The 15,676-nt window shown below is 42.0% G+C and overlaps 1 protein-coding gene across 1 annotated transcript; it reads left to right on the top strand.

Moving 5' to 3' along the window:
* The first annotated feature begins 4,210 nt into the window (after positions 1–4,210).
* GABARAPL1 (GABA type A receptor associated protein like 1) lies at positions 4,211–15,458 on the top strand. The gene is made up of 4 exons (XM_004438636.3): positions 4,211–4,489; positions 9,209–9,287; positions 10,559–10,677; positions 11,571–15,458. The coding sequence occupies exons 1-4, from the start codon at positions 4,400–4,402 to the stop codon at positions 11,634–11,636; spliced, it is 354 nt and encodes a 117-aa protein (XP_004438693.1). The 5' UTR covers positions 4,211–4,399; the 3' UTR covers positions 11,637–15,458.
* The last annotated feature ends 218 nt before the right edge of the window (positions 15,459–15,676 follow it).

Raw genomic sequence — 15,676 nt, 5'->3', positions numbered from 1 at the left:
AACAGTCACTCATTAGCATCACAAAAGACACCTTTATCCTCTCATCACTTAGGAAATTCCAAGGGTTTTAGGAGCTCTGTGCCAGGAATGGGGTAGCAGACCAAATATATATTTCCTATTATAAATCACAGTATCACTGGCTGCCTTAACTAAGTACCACAAATTCGATGGCTTAAACAACAGAAATTTATTGTCTCTCAGTTCTGGAGGCTAGATGTCTAAAATCGAGGTGTAGGCAGGGTTGGTTTCTTTTGAGAGCTGTGAGGGAGAATGTTTCATTCCTCTCTCCTAGCTTCTGGTAGCTTCTAGCATTCTTTGGCTTACAGATGGCATTCTTCCTGTGTCTTCATATCCCCTTTCCTTTATGCATGTCTGTCTCTGTGTCCAAATTTCCCCCTTTTTAGAAGGACACCAGTCATACTGGATTAAGGTCTACCCCAATGGCCTCATCTTAATTTGATCATCTGCAAAGACCCTATTTCCAAAGTCACATTCACAGATACAGGATAATACGTCAACCTCTTTTGGGGGGACATAATTCAACCCATGACACAGTTGTTTTGGTGGAGTTTCAGGAGACAGCAAAGATAAATGTATCTTCTTCAATCTACCATTTTAAATCAGAAGTCTACCCTTTGCTCTTTTGACTATGACATACTGCACATTTTTTGAGTCTTTACTTTGTATCCAAAGCACTGAGGACAAAAATACAAGTAATATGCCATCATATAGCACAGAGTCTATTGGGAGAGACTACCTGAAACTAGGGACTCAAATGTCATTAGAACTCCCTCCAACTCTATCTTTATATCTATCTCTCTCTAGACATATCTATATATCTTGCCTCTCTGAGTGTCATCTTCTTTACCTGTCTTTATCTTGGACTGGTGCATTTGGACTGCAAATTTGGACTGCATGAGACTAAAACAATGACTACTGTAAGCCTCTGATTTTATATCATCCAAACTTCATCACCTAAGAGGGGGCTTACTTCCCTTAGTTTATATGTGGGAAATTCTAAGAAAAGATTCTGATTAGTCTTGTGTAAGTTACTTGGCCTTCTAAACGGTCAAGGCAGTGAGGGTCTATGATGGGTGGATCCCACTAGAAAAACTATGTGATGTCAGTGCAGAAGTAGTAGTTGCCTTCAAAACCATGTATATCTCTCCCCCAAAAACAATGAGAACTAATAGGTATCATATAATCTAATAAACAATACATCATTATAAGTGCAATGACAAAGATAAGCACACAATGCTTTGGAAGCACACTTGTTACCAAGCAACGGGCTTGTTCTGCTCACCGTGATTTGAACCAATTAATCACAACTAGTTAGAGATTAAGAAAGGAAGCTTTTATTTGATTAGCCAGCATAATCAGAAGATGGGAGACTAATGTCTCAAAAAAAGCCATCTTAAAGATTTACAGAATCTTGAGGCAGTTATATAGGGAAAATGGGCAGTAAAGACAGGGTTTAGAGATGCCGGCCTTCAGACATGGGTCCCTCATTGTTCTTATCTTCTGTCAGTGATGATGAATATCCTACAGGTGTTCCTTCTTCCTGGAAGCCTTCTTATTCCTTGGGAAAATTTGTTAAGACTGTTAGGAACAAAGGTATCAGAGTACCTCAGCAGGGGTACGTGGAGAGGATCAGGCCAGAAAATCATGAAAGCATGTAGTAATTTATAATAATCACACACTAGAAGGGTTTTAACTAGGAAAGGGTCATTTAGCATAACAAAGATGGCCTCACTTATGTTTACTTACACACAGAGGATACAGAAGGACCCAGGAAAATGAAATCAGAACGATTTCCTGGAGAAGCTGATACCTGAACTAAACAATGAATGATTTATAGGAATTAGATAGAAAAAAATAGGAGGTAATATTTTCATAGGAGGAGCCTTTGAGAATATCCAATGGCCAGAACCAAGGGCAAGAAAGGGAAAGAAGTAAATTAAGTAACTTAGTATGCCTGCAACATATATGTTCTATATATGAGGCTAGAGAGAGAAATAGCAGCCAGAGCATAAGTACTCTATTTCTCTATTAAGGAATTTGAAATTTTCCCAAAGACTACAGAGAATCTCTGACCACTGAATGACACTAAGAAAACACACAATGAAATATGGTTTTGTTATATTTATTCTAGCATCAATGAACTTTTTCTTTCTCTTTTTCCTAAAAATGATACAAACAAAATTAAAGACTAATTAAGAAAGGGTTTGAGTAACAGTGGTGGTTTCAAAACACGTCCACAAATTCTTTAACATTCCTCTAATGGGGGGGGGTCTATGGTCTATTCACCTGCTGAAGGACATCTTAATTGCTTCCAAGTTTTGGCAATTATGAATAAAACTGCTATAAACATCCTCGTGCAGGTTTCTATGTGGACAGAAATTTTCAGTTTCTTTGGGTAAATACTAAGGAGGATGATTTCTGTATCATGTCATAAGAGTATGTTTAGTTTTCTAAGAAACCACCAAACCGTCTTCTAAAGTGGCTGTACTATTTTCCACCCCTGTTAGCACTGAATGCGAGTTCCTGAAACGTGAGCTTTTTAATATAGTATTTTGTCTTTGGTTAAAAAAAGAATTTTGAAATATTTTTATCTGATTGTATTAATTTATAAAATTCCCTTCTGTAGAATATTTTAAATGTTAGGCTGAGAATAAAAGTAGAGAGCAAACTTTGGAAGTTGACAGATTGGGTATTCTAAGATAAAGTATTAGCATTTAGAAAGGCCTTAAGACAAAAAGATTAACCAATATTGCATCTCCAAATGATTTTTCATATATAAATTGCCACTGTGCCTAAGCATTTTTAAAATAAAAGTTAAAATCAGCATTTTAACTAGCTACAATTGTTTCCAGTCCATTGGAGGAGAAAACAAAATATTAATCTTCATCATAATTACTTTTCTCAACTCGTTGTAAAGTAGTCCTTTGAAAGATTTAGCTACATTTGATTCAAAGATAAAATGACTGACAAGGAATTAAATAAACTATTTTCGATTTGAAAATAAGGACTAAAAATTATAAACATATTATAAAACACTTCTTGGATTTTCATACACAAAAAGGGCTGAAAGATGCCGTGGAGAAAAATAGTTAAGACCAAGAAGTAGGACTACGTAATTCATTTTCCTTGTTTCAATAATGAAACTTAGTTTTTCTGTGTGTGGGTTTGTTTTTTTTAAATCAGAGACATTGAAACCTTGATAAAAGATGATAGGTGTCCGGTTGCCGTTGTCCAATGTATATTTTTCAGAACTCCCTGGACTTGTTCAGGTCAAAGCAGGCCTTTCAGGTGGCACTTTTTATTCACATTAGGGACACTTAACCAGTAGTACTATCCTCAGGGGAAATTTTTGCAGAAGACAAAGGATGTTGGAGAACTACTGAGTTAATCACCTGAATTGCTTGCTATTTCCCTTTCCAGAAGACAGGCCCAACTTCTGGGTTAACAGGACCAAGTGAATCATCTCTATATTTGAACATGCGTGAAGCCCTTCGTATACGTGACTGACATCACGTCTCCGTACCTTGATTACACCTCATGCCCTTCACCTTATACATCTCTTCAAATTCCTGAGTCATGCTGTTTATGTTGCTGCTCCAGGAGCAAATTGCCGCATGGACCCAAACAAAATGACGCCAGCATCGTGGTGGGAGGGGTCACGGATACAGACAGCCAGCCCAGCTCCTGAGGTGCCGGGCGGGTGAAATTGAACGGACAAAGGGCAAAATGCAAGCAAGGGGTATTTCTGCACTGGCCATAGGAATTCCAGGACCCCTATCCCTTCTTTTCCTAGATTCCACATCCCAATAAGCTGGAAAAAGCTGCATTTTCGCCCTCTGTATTTGTTTTTGGGCCCAACCAAGAAACAGCGAAGGAGAGGGAAAGACATCTTTCGAAAAAAAATACTTTTTTGCTTTTAAAACCATTTTTAATGTCACAGTCACAATAAAAGAAGAAGTAAAATATTTCCATGTCCGCAATGGATTCTATTCAGGAAACCTTTGCGTAGAGAGAATACACTGAAATGGAGGACGTGTCTGCGCACCCCCACGCCGCGCGGTCCACAGCGCCGGGGGCGGGCTGAAGGGCGGAGCTCCGTGAGGTCACGGTGCCTACGCGCCCCCGCGTTGTTTTTGTGTTCCCAGCTCTCGGGAAAGCCGCGGGGATTTCTTTACCTGGCCATCCCCTACCTCCGTACCAGGGGACCCGCGATCCCTTCTGAAAGCTCTGCCAGGCTGCGTCGCGAAGGGAGCTGACATTTCTGAAGCGATTCTGATACATACTGAAGTTCGGCGGAGGGAAGCAGGACGGGAGAGACGCCGTCATCAGTGAGGGAGGCAGGCCCCGTCCGGGGATCTTAGAAACCCTGCGGTCCATCATGAAGTTCCAGTATAAGGAGGACCATCCCTTTGAATATCGGAAAAAGGAAGGAGAAAAGATCCGGAAGAAATACCCGGACAGGGTCCCTGTGAGTGTAATGGGGTGCCGAGGGGGTGGGGGAGAGGATTAGCGGGGCCGGGGGCGTCGCGATGGCTGCCCTCAGGCGCAGAAGGGTGGTCCCTCAGTTACTTAACCCTGAACGCCCTTCGCTACCAGGAGAGCCAGTGGAATGGACGTTCTGACTGCGGACCTTTCAGAACCCAGATCCCCAGGGCCCGTCCCCATCTTTAGAGCCGACTGCATCTCTAGAGCGGAGCCTGCGCTTGAGTGACTCAGCAGTATTCCGAAGCGATGTAGGTTGGGATGTGCTCCAAATGTGGCCCTTTTGTGCCAGAATGATTAGGCTGGGACCTTGGATTTGCTGCTTTTAAGATCACAGGGAAATTGTGGGAATAACTGACGCAATGGGGTTTGCTCCTATCGATTTCTGCCTTACGTGGTTCTCCCTTAATCGAGTTGACTTTGGCCTTCGAGTTGACTTTGGCCTTCGTAGCACTGGGGTTGGGAGGGAAAGGTTCGGAAGCAGGTGGGTCCTTTCTTTTATACTATGAAGATTAGGAAGGTAGGTGGGCGGCGGGGGGGGGGTCGTCACGAGACAGGCCTGGCGGAGAAAACAAGGTCACGTTCTCTGCGCCACAGCCCGGTTGCCTCATCATTCCTGGCTCCAGGGCATGTGTGGGGGCAGCCAGCCTTCCTCCCGTTCTCATTCTGATCAGATTGTACCTACATACAATAGGGAAGGACTGAGGCCTTTTTCCTTCCGTTTTACACCCTGGTTTATGTAATTAAAACTAGTGTAGGCTGTGAGGAGGAACAGAGATGAGATAATAAGGAATCTTGGCTGCAGCCGGGAGTTTTTCCCGTGTCCCACCCGCCCCTTGACTGGTTTTTCTGTAATGTAGGCTACACAGCCGGATTGGAGGGCAGGAAATTTAAGTGTGGTAATGAACAACAACCGTTGGATTTGGGAGATGAAAGAGCAGACGCTTTAAGCTTGTGCTCTTTATCTGCAGGCGGGAACGTTAGGATAAATATTACATGCAAATTACAGGCAAAGGGATTGCGATTATCTGATGTCCTTTACTGACCCCCAGATTCTTGGGACTTCTCAATCCTTACCTGTCACGGTGCTACAGCTACCAGAAGCAACTTGGGCCTTAGGCCAGCAGTGGAAACCCCTTGCAGACCTTTTCCTATAAGGAGGAGGAGACATTAGGGCTGTTCCGTTCCCCAGCAATTGCAAACAAAGGGTCTTTGGCTAAAAAGGGGAGCTAGCCCTTTTACCGGGTAGAGGATCTTTCACAAATTGCTTTCCTGGTCTCTGGGCCTTGGATAACTGCTTTAAAAGTGTCCCTCAAGTCTGGTGATATACCAGTCCTACTTTCTTATCATAATATTTAAAAGTGACAATTAACCTTTATTGATAGTTGACCATGTATGTGACAGTATTCTAAGTGCTCTTTCTTCATTCACTTAGTCCTCACACCATTATAATCCCATTGTACAGAAGAAGGATCTGAAGCACAGAACAATGAAGTGACTTCCTGCAGGTTTCACATGGCTGGTGTGTGGTAGAGCCAGATTCCAACTGCCTTTTGGACCCTCCGTGTCATATCATTCCTCAATTTCTGACCCAGTTCTATTAAACAGTTAAGTGTGCGCTGTGGGCCTCACACTGTTAGGTGTGAGAAATGGAGAAATAAAACTTTTGCTGCCCTCAAGCGTTCAGAGGATATGATGCCAGAAAGGTAACCCAGTCAGCGAAATGACTATTTCTTCAGAACTATGACCTAAGCCACAAACTCTGAATTTTGCCAGTTCCTAAATCTAGTTAAAATTCCCATGTATTTCCTCAAAACTGAGCCCTTCCCATTTCAGTCATTTACATGCATTCACCAGTATGTCAGCTAATCCCTCCTGTTTTTTTTCTGTTCATTGGTGTTAAATGTTTTACTTCTTTGATACTTTGTAAGCTGGTCTGACCGTCCCTGAGATCTCATGGTTCCCTCAGTTAGATTTTAACCAGTGGTAAGCTGCTCCTTAGGTGCTCAGCTGGTCACCTTTCTAGTTGTGACATAGGACGAGGAGCTCTGCCCTCTGAGTTCTGAGATTTGGTTCTAGTTCTGGGCAGAACCCTTAGTCTTGCTGTGCTGGCGTCCTATTCACAGAAAAGAGGGTTAGCGTACAAAATTTCTAAAGCCCCTTCCAGCTGGACTGTTGGTGTTATTAAAGCAGTCACATACCGTGACTGCTCACATCCTCAAGCTTAGCCCCAACACTGTCTCTTAGCTGCCATCCAAAGAATAGGTGTGCTTGTGCCTTGAGAGAGGAGGGTTTCATGGGATCTTGAAATTTTCTTAATAGCTACAGTGTATTGAAAACCTGCAACATAGCAAGAAACTGTCGGGAACAGATTGTCCATTTTTTTTTTTTTTTTTTTTTTTTTGGTGAGGAAGATCAGCCCTGAGCTAACTTCCATGCCAGTCCTCTTTTTGCTGAGGAAGACTGGCCCTGGGCTAACATCTGTGCCCATCTTCCTCCACTTTATGTGGGACGCCGCCACAGCATGGCCTGACAAGCCGTACGTCGGTGCGCACTCAAGATCTGAACCCGGGCTGCCAGTGGTGGAGCGCGTGCACTTAAACGGCGAGGCCACGGGGCCGGCCCCAGGTTGTCTATTTTTTAAGATTCGTGAACAGCTCTGTGGTATATGAGCCACATTGCACAGATGAGGAAAACTGAGAAGCAAAGAGACAAAGCATCTAGCCCAGAGCCCACTCTAAGTGAGGAATAGAATTGGGATTTCTGGAAACCTAAATATCTTTTGGTAAACTGAGGCCTTAATGATTCTCCCCACCCCCAGTTTCTTTCCATATCTCGCCCTCCCTTCTGGATGTCTTATTTGCAGTCTGCTTTATTGCTCTCCTTTTCTGCTTCCTTCTTGCGGTTTCTGTCTCTTACTGATCCTTATTGGTCACAGCTGGTGCTACCAGGTGTGCGAGTTCCTGAGCGACCCGGTGCTACATGCCCTTTGATTTTATTAACCTGCTGCCTCCTGTCCATCCCCATTGTTGGCCTTCACTGGTCTCTCCCTGAAGCTCTTCCTACTTTTTGTTTTTAATTTCTTTTTTTTGTGAGGAAGATCAGCCCTGAGCTAACATCCATGCTAATCCTCCTCTTTTTGCTGAGAAAGACCGGCTCTGAGCTAACATCTATTGCCAATCCTCCTCCTTTTTTACCCCCAAAGCCACAGTAGATAGTTATATGTCATGGTTGTACATCCTTCTAGTTGCTGTATGTGGGATGCGGCCTCAGCATGGCCGGAGAAGCGGTGAGTCGGTGCGCGCCCGGGATCTGAACCCGGGCCACCAGTAGTAGAGCGCGCGCACTTAACCGCTAAGCCACAGGGCCGGGCCCTCTTTAATTTCTTATTCACTTATCTTGACTCCAGTTTTTATTTTTAAATTTTAAGTGTGATCATGTTCCTCTTGTCTTCTGGTGCAGGATTCTTCTCTGTAAACACAAAACAAGTTCTTTGTCACTATTTTAATCTTTTTCATTTAATTTAAATGCTTCAAGGCACCCCTTTTAAGTCAATCCTTATGTTTAGCTAGTGCTTTATAATTTACCAAGCATTTTCACATAAAATTTTATGGATTACTCAGGTCCATCGTATCAGTACCACGACTTTGTACAAGATGTGTTGGAAGGTTATCATCTTCCTTTTACTCATGGGAATGCTAGAGCTCAGAGAGGTTAACTGACCTGTTGAAGATCACACAGTGACTAGAGATACTTGTCCAGTATTTATTTCTACTTTAACTTTTCTATACTTCCCATATCTATCTAGAATGATTATATTTTCTAAACTAAGAATCTAAACCTGAGTTTTACAATAGATTTAAAGTATTTGTAATTTAAGTTAAATTATATATTAATAATTTATAGGATATATAAAATATAAATACTAAATATATAATTTAAATTTAAATATATTTAAATTAATATTTAACACTAAAGAATTATAAAATATTTTCTGTTTTGTGAATATGCATGCATAAAGTCTTTAATTTTTACATTTCATCTCTTTTCATTACAGAAATATGTCTTTCTAAAACTTGAAGTATTATAGAAATATTTAATGTAGACATTGACAGTCCCTTACAAACCTAACATAATCAATACTGATGAATGGGTTATTGTACTGACATCATATTTAGAGTATCATGCTATACGAACTGTTTTAATATGTATTTTTTCACTTGATGAAAGTGTCTTGAACATATTTTTTTGCAATCATTCTCAAGAATTTTTACAGAGTATAAAATTTAAACCACATTATCTGTACCTTTAATAAATGGCATTTAAAAGAAGGAATAAAACTAACGAGTACTCAGGACCATTTGAAAAAACCCAGGCAATCTTAATGCTCTAATTTACTACCAGCGAGTATATATCTTATAGTATACCTCACAGGTAAGTTGAAAATACTTGAAATCCAGGTTCCCTTTACTTTCATCACCTGTCCTCTCCATCCTCTTGTTATTGCAATAATAAAACTATCACCTTATTCAGAAAGCCTGTTTCCCCATATACATTTTGTAAGGGATAAGGAGGAATAAGAAATGAAGAAGTTGTATTGGGCCTAGACAAATTCACTTCAAATAGGGCAAGTGTAGGATGTGGAAGGAAAAATACTAGGTTGGATTCTGTGGTTTTCATTCCCACTCTCTGCCTCTTCTCCCAGGTGATCGTGGAGAAGGCTCCTAAGGCCAGAGTGCCTGATCTGGACAAGAGGAAGTACCTAGTGCCCTCTGACCTCACTGGTAATGTTCTTTCCCTCCCCTGACCTTTCTTCCTATGACAGCATTCCCACTCCTTCCTGCATGAGATTGTGAGATTGAGAGGAAGCAGAATTGGAGAAAGTGAGTGGGATTCTCTAGAGAGTTAGGTGATTCAAAAACAGTGACAGTCGTTTTTCTCTATCACAATTCCCTTAAGCTTTTCCCATAATAGTGCCTTGTTTTGGACACAGCAGAGTGCAAAACATTGAAAGAAAAGATCAGATAATCTGTTATTTAAACCACTTAAAATTCAGCTTTGTTACTGTGATATTAATTTATTCCAAAAGGAAAATCAAACTAGTTTGTTGGGAGGATCACATTTTAGAGATTCTCAGCTGAATACCTTGTCTCCTTAAGCTACGGTTTTTTGTTAATACATTTTGTAGATGCTGTTTTGAAATGCAAAGGATATTCATTCTTCACCTTGATTCTTTATGGAATAATCACTGCATCCAGGGAACACTAGAAAGCTTTTGTAGATATGTTTGCTCCAGAGTTATTAGATTTGACTGTCAGCTTTCTAGAACTTTCATTGTGCTCAGCTACAGATAAAGCATTGAATCCCACTCATTGCCCCAACATTGGGATGAGTGACTGTGTTAAGATTACTGGAGTCCATGGGGCTGGCCCCGTGGCATAGCGGTTAAGTGCACGCGCTCCACTGCTGGCAGCCCAGGTTCGGATCCCAGGCACGCACCAACGCACTGCTTGTCAGGCCATGCTGTGACAGTGTCCCACATAAAGTGGGGGAAGATCAGCACGGATGTTAGCTCAGGGCCAGTCCTCCGCAAAAAGAGGAGGATTGGCATGGATGTTAGCTCAGGGCTGATCTTCCTCACACACACACACAAAAAAGATTACTGGAGTCCAGTAGACCTGTTCCCATTTGCCTTAGAGTGGCAGTGGGCATGGAAGTGTGTTTCAAATCAGGTTTAGACAATGACAAATAGTATCCCCTCAAAGTCATCATTAGGCTTTGAGTAGATATGCTAACATTAGGTCTGAAATTGAGTAAAAAGGAGAAGGATTGAGGAATAAACTCCACAGTGGCATGTCAGGGAATATGCAGGCTTCTTTGAGTTCACTTTTTATTTCTAAAGCTGTGGGACAGTATTGGACTTTGCTCAGATGGCATGTAAAGCTGGTACTTCAAAAGGAACAGGTGCAGTAGAATTTTTTTCTGGGTCTTACCCTTTTTCTAGTCCCTTGTTTTCTTCTCTTACCTTTTTCTAAAACCTTCTTCCTTCATCCAGTTGGCCAGTTCTACTTCTTAATCCGGAAGAGGATCCACCTGAGACCTGAGGACGCCTTATTCTTCTTTGTCAACAACACTATCCCTCCCACTAGTGCTACCATGGGCCAGCTGTATGAGGTAATGGTCCTAGTGACAACAATACCGTGAACTCGGGTGTTCTCGAGCTTTTGTTCCCATGCATGTTGATAACACACCTGGGAAGTGGGGCGGGCGTGTTTATGAGGATCCTCTTACACACGGCAGTGTAAGGCTCTGGGCGATGAGATACCATTTGTCCTTTAGGGATTGAGCAGCCTACTAGAGTCAGTGCTTTTGAATTCTCTTCTCAGTTTCTCCTTGCTGTAGTGTGTTACTTTTGGATCGTCTTTATTGAAACAGCAGGAAATGGTTCCTGATTGCAAACGTTCCGGATAAAATGAAATTTAAAATTAAGGCAAAATCTTTAAATTGATTCATTTGTCTTAACAGATAAACTCAGCTGGAGAGAATAATTTATGTGATTTCATTTGGTTTAATTGGTAAATCAGAATCTGAGAAAACTATAGGAAAGGACTTTACCATGCTGTATCACGTAAGATTGTAACTGTATTATTTCTTAAAAGACTTCAAACAAGACGCTGCCTTCTTGTGTCCCATTAGTGAATTGCATAAACTTCTAATACCACTAAGCTGATTTTTATTTCATAGCATATATTGCCTATTAGTATATATTCCAGTACATGTGTTTTGTTGTATCTATGTTCCCTTTGCTAGAATGAGCTTTTTAAGGGTAAGGACTATGTCCTGCTCGTGTTTATATCCGATATCTATGTGTATGATGTTCTCCATGAAGGTTTTTATTTGTGAACTCAAAGTTGAATTCTAACCACTACTGCTATTCTTTTTTCCTCTTTTCAATGGAGTCTGGTGGTACCTTTCCTAGCTCTTTACAAGGTTGCATGAGGCTCACAATCCTGGAGATAATGAATGTGATTATGTTTTCTAAACTGTCCTCTTATCTCTTCCCCTAGGACAACCATGAGGAAGACTATTTTCTGTATGTGGCCTACAGTGATGAGAGTGTCTATGGGAAGTGAGTGGTGGACGCCCAGCAGATGGGAGCACCTGGACTTGGGGGTAGAGGGAGGGGTGTGTGTGGGACTTGGGGAAAGAGAGGGAGGGCTCCCACTGTGGAGGAGACAGAGGTGAAGACATCTGGAAACACTACACTGCACACACCATCATCATATTTTCACATGCTCAATTGATATTTTTTGCTGCTTCCTCAGCCCAGGGAGAAAGCATGTCAAGACAGAGCTGTCGGATTGGCTTTGCTAGAGGAATGGGGATGATGGTATTTCACAGCATTGCTACGAATTAATTTTTGTGTGATTTCATAGAAGACTCAGGAGGTAGGCAAGTTGGGGCCGGAGATGATTGTGGACCAGCAGCAATTTCCTGCTCCTTCTGTTTGGGCAGAGATTTTGTTTTTGACATTTGCACAAGACAGGTAGGGAAAGGGGATGGGAATGTTTTAGACTGTAGATAGTGGACCATTCCTGGGGACCAAAAGAGATCCATTGTAATTAAAACATTGTGATGCCTGATCTCCTATCTCCATACCTCCCCCATCCCAATCCTAATCTCACACCCAGATATCACAGTACCACCCCAGTGGTGGCAGCAGACCTCAGACACAGAAATTTAGATGGAGCTCTCTTACTATTGGAAAATAGGGGTGAGGCGTGAAGGACGTGTTGATTATGAAGATAGTTTCGATAGCATTAAACTGGAATTACTAAGTATTGAGCATCTCTGTCTAACCTGCTCTCTCTCTGGTGCCCCTTATCCCACACCTACCTTAGACTTTAATGAGCCTCAGCCATTTTCAGTTACAGGCTAAAACCACTCCTCCAGCATTCCCCAAACTTCATTCCGTGTGTAGGGACAGAGATGTCTTATGTGTAGAAGGGGCAGATGTGAGGTAAGGTAGATTGTCTACACCTCCCATTCATCCAGAATTCTTGCTCCCTTGCTGCTGTCCCTTCAGCCTCACACGCACAGAAATGCTAAAGGATGGCCAGCGGCTTCCCTCCTTTAGTTTTCGTTTACTGCAGCTGCTAGTTAGGAGAGTTTCAGGGGATGACGTTTAGTAACTCATGGGGATTCTGTTGATTCGGATTATTTTCACTTTAGGGGTTATTCTGTGGGCGGGGGTGGGGAGCAGGAATTGCACTCAGACGTGACATTTCAGTTCATCTCTGCTAATGACAAGGGTTTTTCCTGTGGGGGAATCTGTGTGTCAGTTCTGTCAGCTGCAGGTTCTTGTATAATGAAGTTTATGCTGTCAGGCCAAGAAAATAAAATAATTGCATACCTTAAAAACCCACGGTGAGTTCAGAAATGTTGCCTTTATTTAGTATGTGTTAGAATAGATGGCATGTGGACTCTCGGAGCAGAAAATTTTGAGTGGAGATGGCTGTTGGCACTGAACGCTCCCATATTGTCAGATGTATACATGTTTCTCAGTTCCTTACTGACCAGGAATTGGCGAGTGTGGTGGTGGGGCAGTGTGCCTGGTGCAGTGGTGGTACGTGTGTGATTTTCTCTGCAGATAAATGCTTTGTCACTGCGTTACGTGTTTCTCAAAGCTGAAGGTGGAAGACTGCCTACATCAGAATACAGAGAGTGAGGCCGGGGGTGTGCTTATTAAAAATGCAGATGTCTAAGCTTTATCTCAGATTTAGCCAACTCAGAATCTCATCGTAGGCGTCTGTATTTTTAACCAGCTCCTCGTGATTCTGCTGCATACTGAAGTTTGAGAGGCATTGCTCTGTGTACCTGGTTTTGCTGTAAGTCCCAACCAAACCTATTCTCCATCACAGCTTGGCCAGTACGAGGCCATCATCTCCCAAACCAGCAAATGGCACCTAGGCAAGGCTCCTAGGGTCAGAACAAGCTTGGTGTCTTCTGACCATGCATTCAGTGAGTCAGGAACCAGTATGTGGGTGAGCAGTGTGGTGCGAGTTTTGAGACGATGAAAGCCAGTTTAGTAGAAACTCCTTTCTTAAAGATCTCTAAAACCCATCTCTAATCCTCTTTTAATTTCTTGCAGCTATACCCCCAAGTGGTATATACCTTTGTAGAGTTTATGGACTATATCAGTCACTAGAAAGGAAATAGGTGGTCATAAAAGGTCCGTGGCAGGATTCCACGCACCTCTAAACCATGCCCAGTGTAGTAACTGAGAAAGTTGTCAGGATTGAGAGGAAAGGAAGAAGCCCAAGCCCAGCAAGTGCCACGTGCAGAAAATTATGGAAAGCTCTCAGGAATTTTGATGTTGACATCAAAGCATTGAAAATGGACACCTATAACAAATTGGGTTGTTTCTGATAAAGCCAAGTGGAAGCTAATATTGAATTAAGATATGAACTACGTTTTGAAACTAATAGATTTATCCACTACCTGGGAATGTGATGGGATGAATGTTTAAAAGAAAGTAAACACATGGCAGATGCCAGCTGTCTGTACACATGAGGAGCAGTCCATGTAGTGTAGGAGACTGCAGGCCGTGACTAAACCAAAAGTACTTTGAATTTAGAGCCCCTGTCTCCCCCCAGGAGGCCTTTGCTTATTTCATCCTGATTTATCTCTAGATTTTCCTGGTGGAAAAAATTGATCCTTGGATGGCACATTACGTACCACTTTAGACCAGCCCTCTGACTTTATAGATCCATCAAGTTTAAATAACTTAGCTAAGTTCAGAGGCAAAGGCAGGCCGATAGTTCAGTGCTTTTATTTGGATAGGATGCTCTTTCCTGAAAGTCATTTTCTGGGCAACGGGTGTTTCCTGCTAGTCAAGCTTTAAAGCTGCTTATACCCTCAGGCCATTGTGAGTCAAGTCCTGAGCTAAAAGCAGTTTAGGAAAAGTGCTTTTATTAACCTGCCCCCTAGTCCCGTGTAAGATTGATTGATGCTCCTTTCTGGTGACTAAACTTGAATGATGTGTCAAATAAGTCCATTCTTCCCTTGGAGGCCAGTATGATATCAGCCTCAGAGATGAGGGAGTCCTTAGCTCTTAACATACAGTTTAGTAGAACTCAAATATTTATATCTATCTGTAGGGTGAGCATACGTCTAGATTTGCCAAGGATAGGTTTGATTTATGCTGCTTGTCCTGATTGTGGTTTATTAAGTGTTCTTAATTTCACTGTCACAAGTTCCCCAATGGACAAAATATTATATCGTCACTCATACTTAGTATAAAAATGGAAGCTTATTCCCACCACCGAGAGACAGACAGTGCCTGTGCATCGAGGTACGGCATGCCCCAGTCCAGCTGTTACCCTTTGTAGGTGGAGACTAGAAAAAGAATGCCACTCCTGGATGAAGACTACTCTGCTTTATTCCATTTTTTTCCCCAGTGCAGTTTTGTTTTCTTTCAAGTATTGTAAACTTAAAAAAAAAGGAAAAATTTGTAGACTGTGTTGTCAAATCAGAAGTTAAGATTGCAAAAAGATCAAAACAAATGGTGGCTAACCATTGAGTGGTGGTAACTAGGCAGGCAGGTGCACTGCCTTGCATAACTCCAGGGGCATCATGCCATCGTCGAGTGAACACTGCTCCCCAGAGTGGTGTTTGTGGTGCACAGTCCTCTGGCTGTTGCCATGGCCCTTTGTATACAGTATTGTCAGTTATTGCCAGTTGCTGTGGAAATGTTACATTTATTAATAAGCACACACTTCTACATTGTACTTATGTTGTTAACCACCAAATATAATAGGTATGGTATAATTTTGAGGTTTTGTGTGTGGGCTGGGCACATGCATGTATTCTTGCTCACAGATACAGTGCTGAGTTGGCCATTATAATGAAAAAATTCAATCATTTCTGGAAAATAAACTAGTTGATAAATTGGTTTCATCCGGTTTTTACTCTACACAAAACGTGTAATCAACTATTTCTAGCTGTGTTTTCTATGGGATATATTTTTACTCTGACAGATTTGAACAAGCTCCAAGCATTTATCTTTTTGTTTTTGCTGCAAGAAACTACCAGTTATTTTCAGAACTGGCCCATTTTGCCCGTGAATGGCTCCGAGTCTGGGTTGTCACTCCAGTGCAGCTCTGAGTAACCG

Source organism: Ceratotherium simum, chromosome 17, assembly GCF_057802395.1.
Source record: "Ceratotherium simum simum isolate JZ-2026a chromosome 17, ASM5780239v1, whole genome shotgun sequence".
NCBI classification, from domain to species: domain Eukaryota; kingdom Metazoa; phylum Chordata; class Mammalia; order Perissodactyla; family Rhinocerotidae; genus Ceratotherium; species Ceratotherium simum.
Note: the sequence above shows the minus strand (reverse complement) of the source record. Positions and strands in the feature narration are given on the sequence as shown.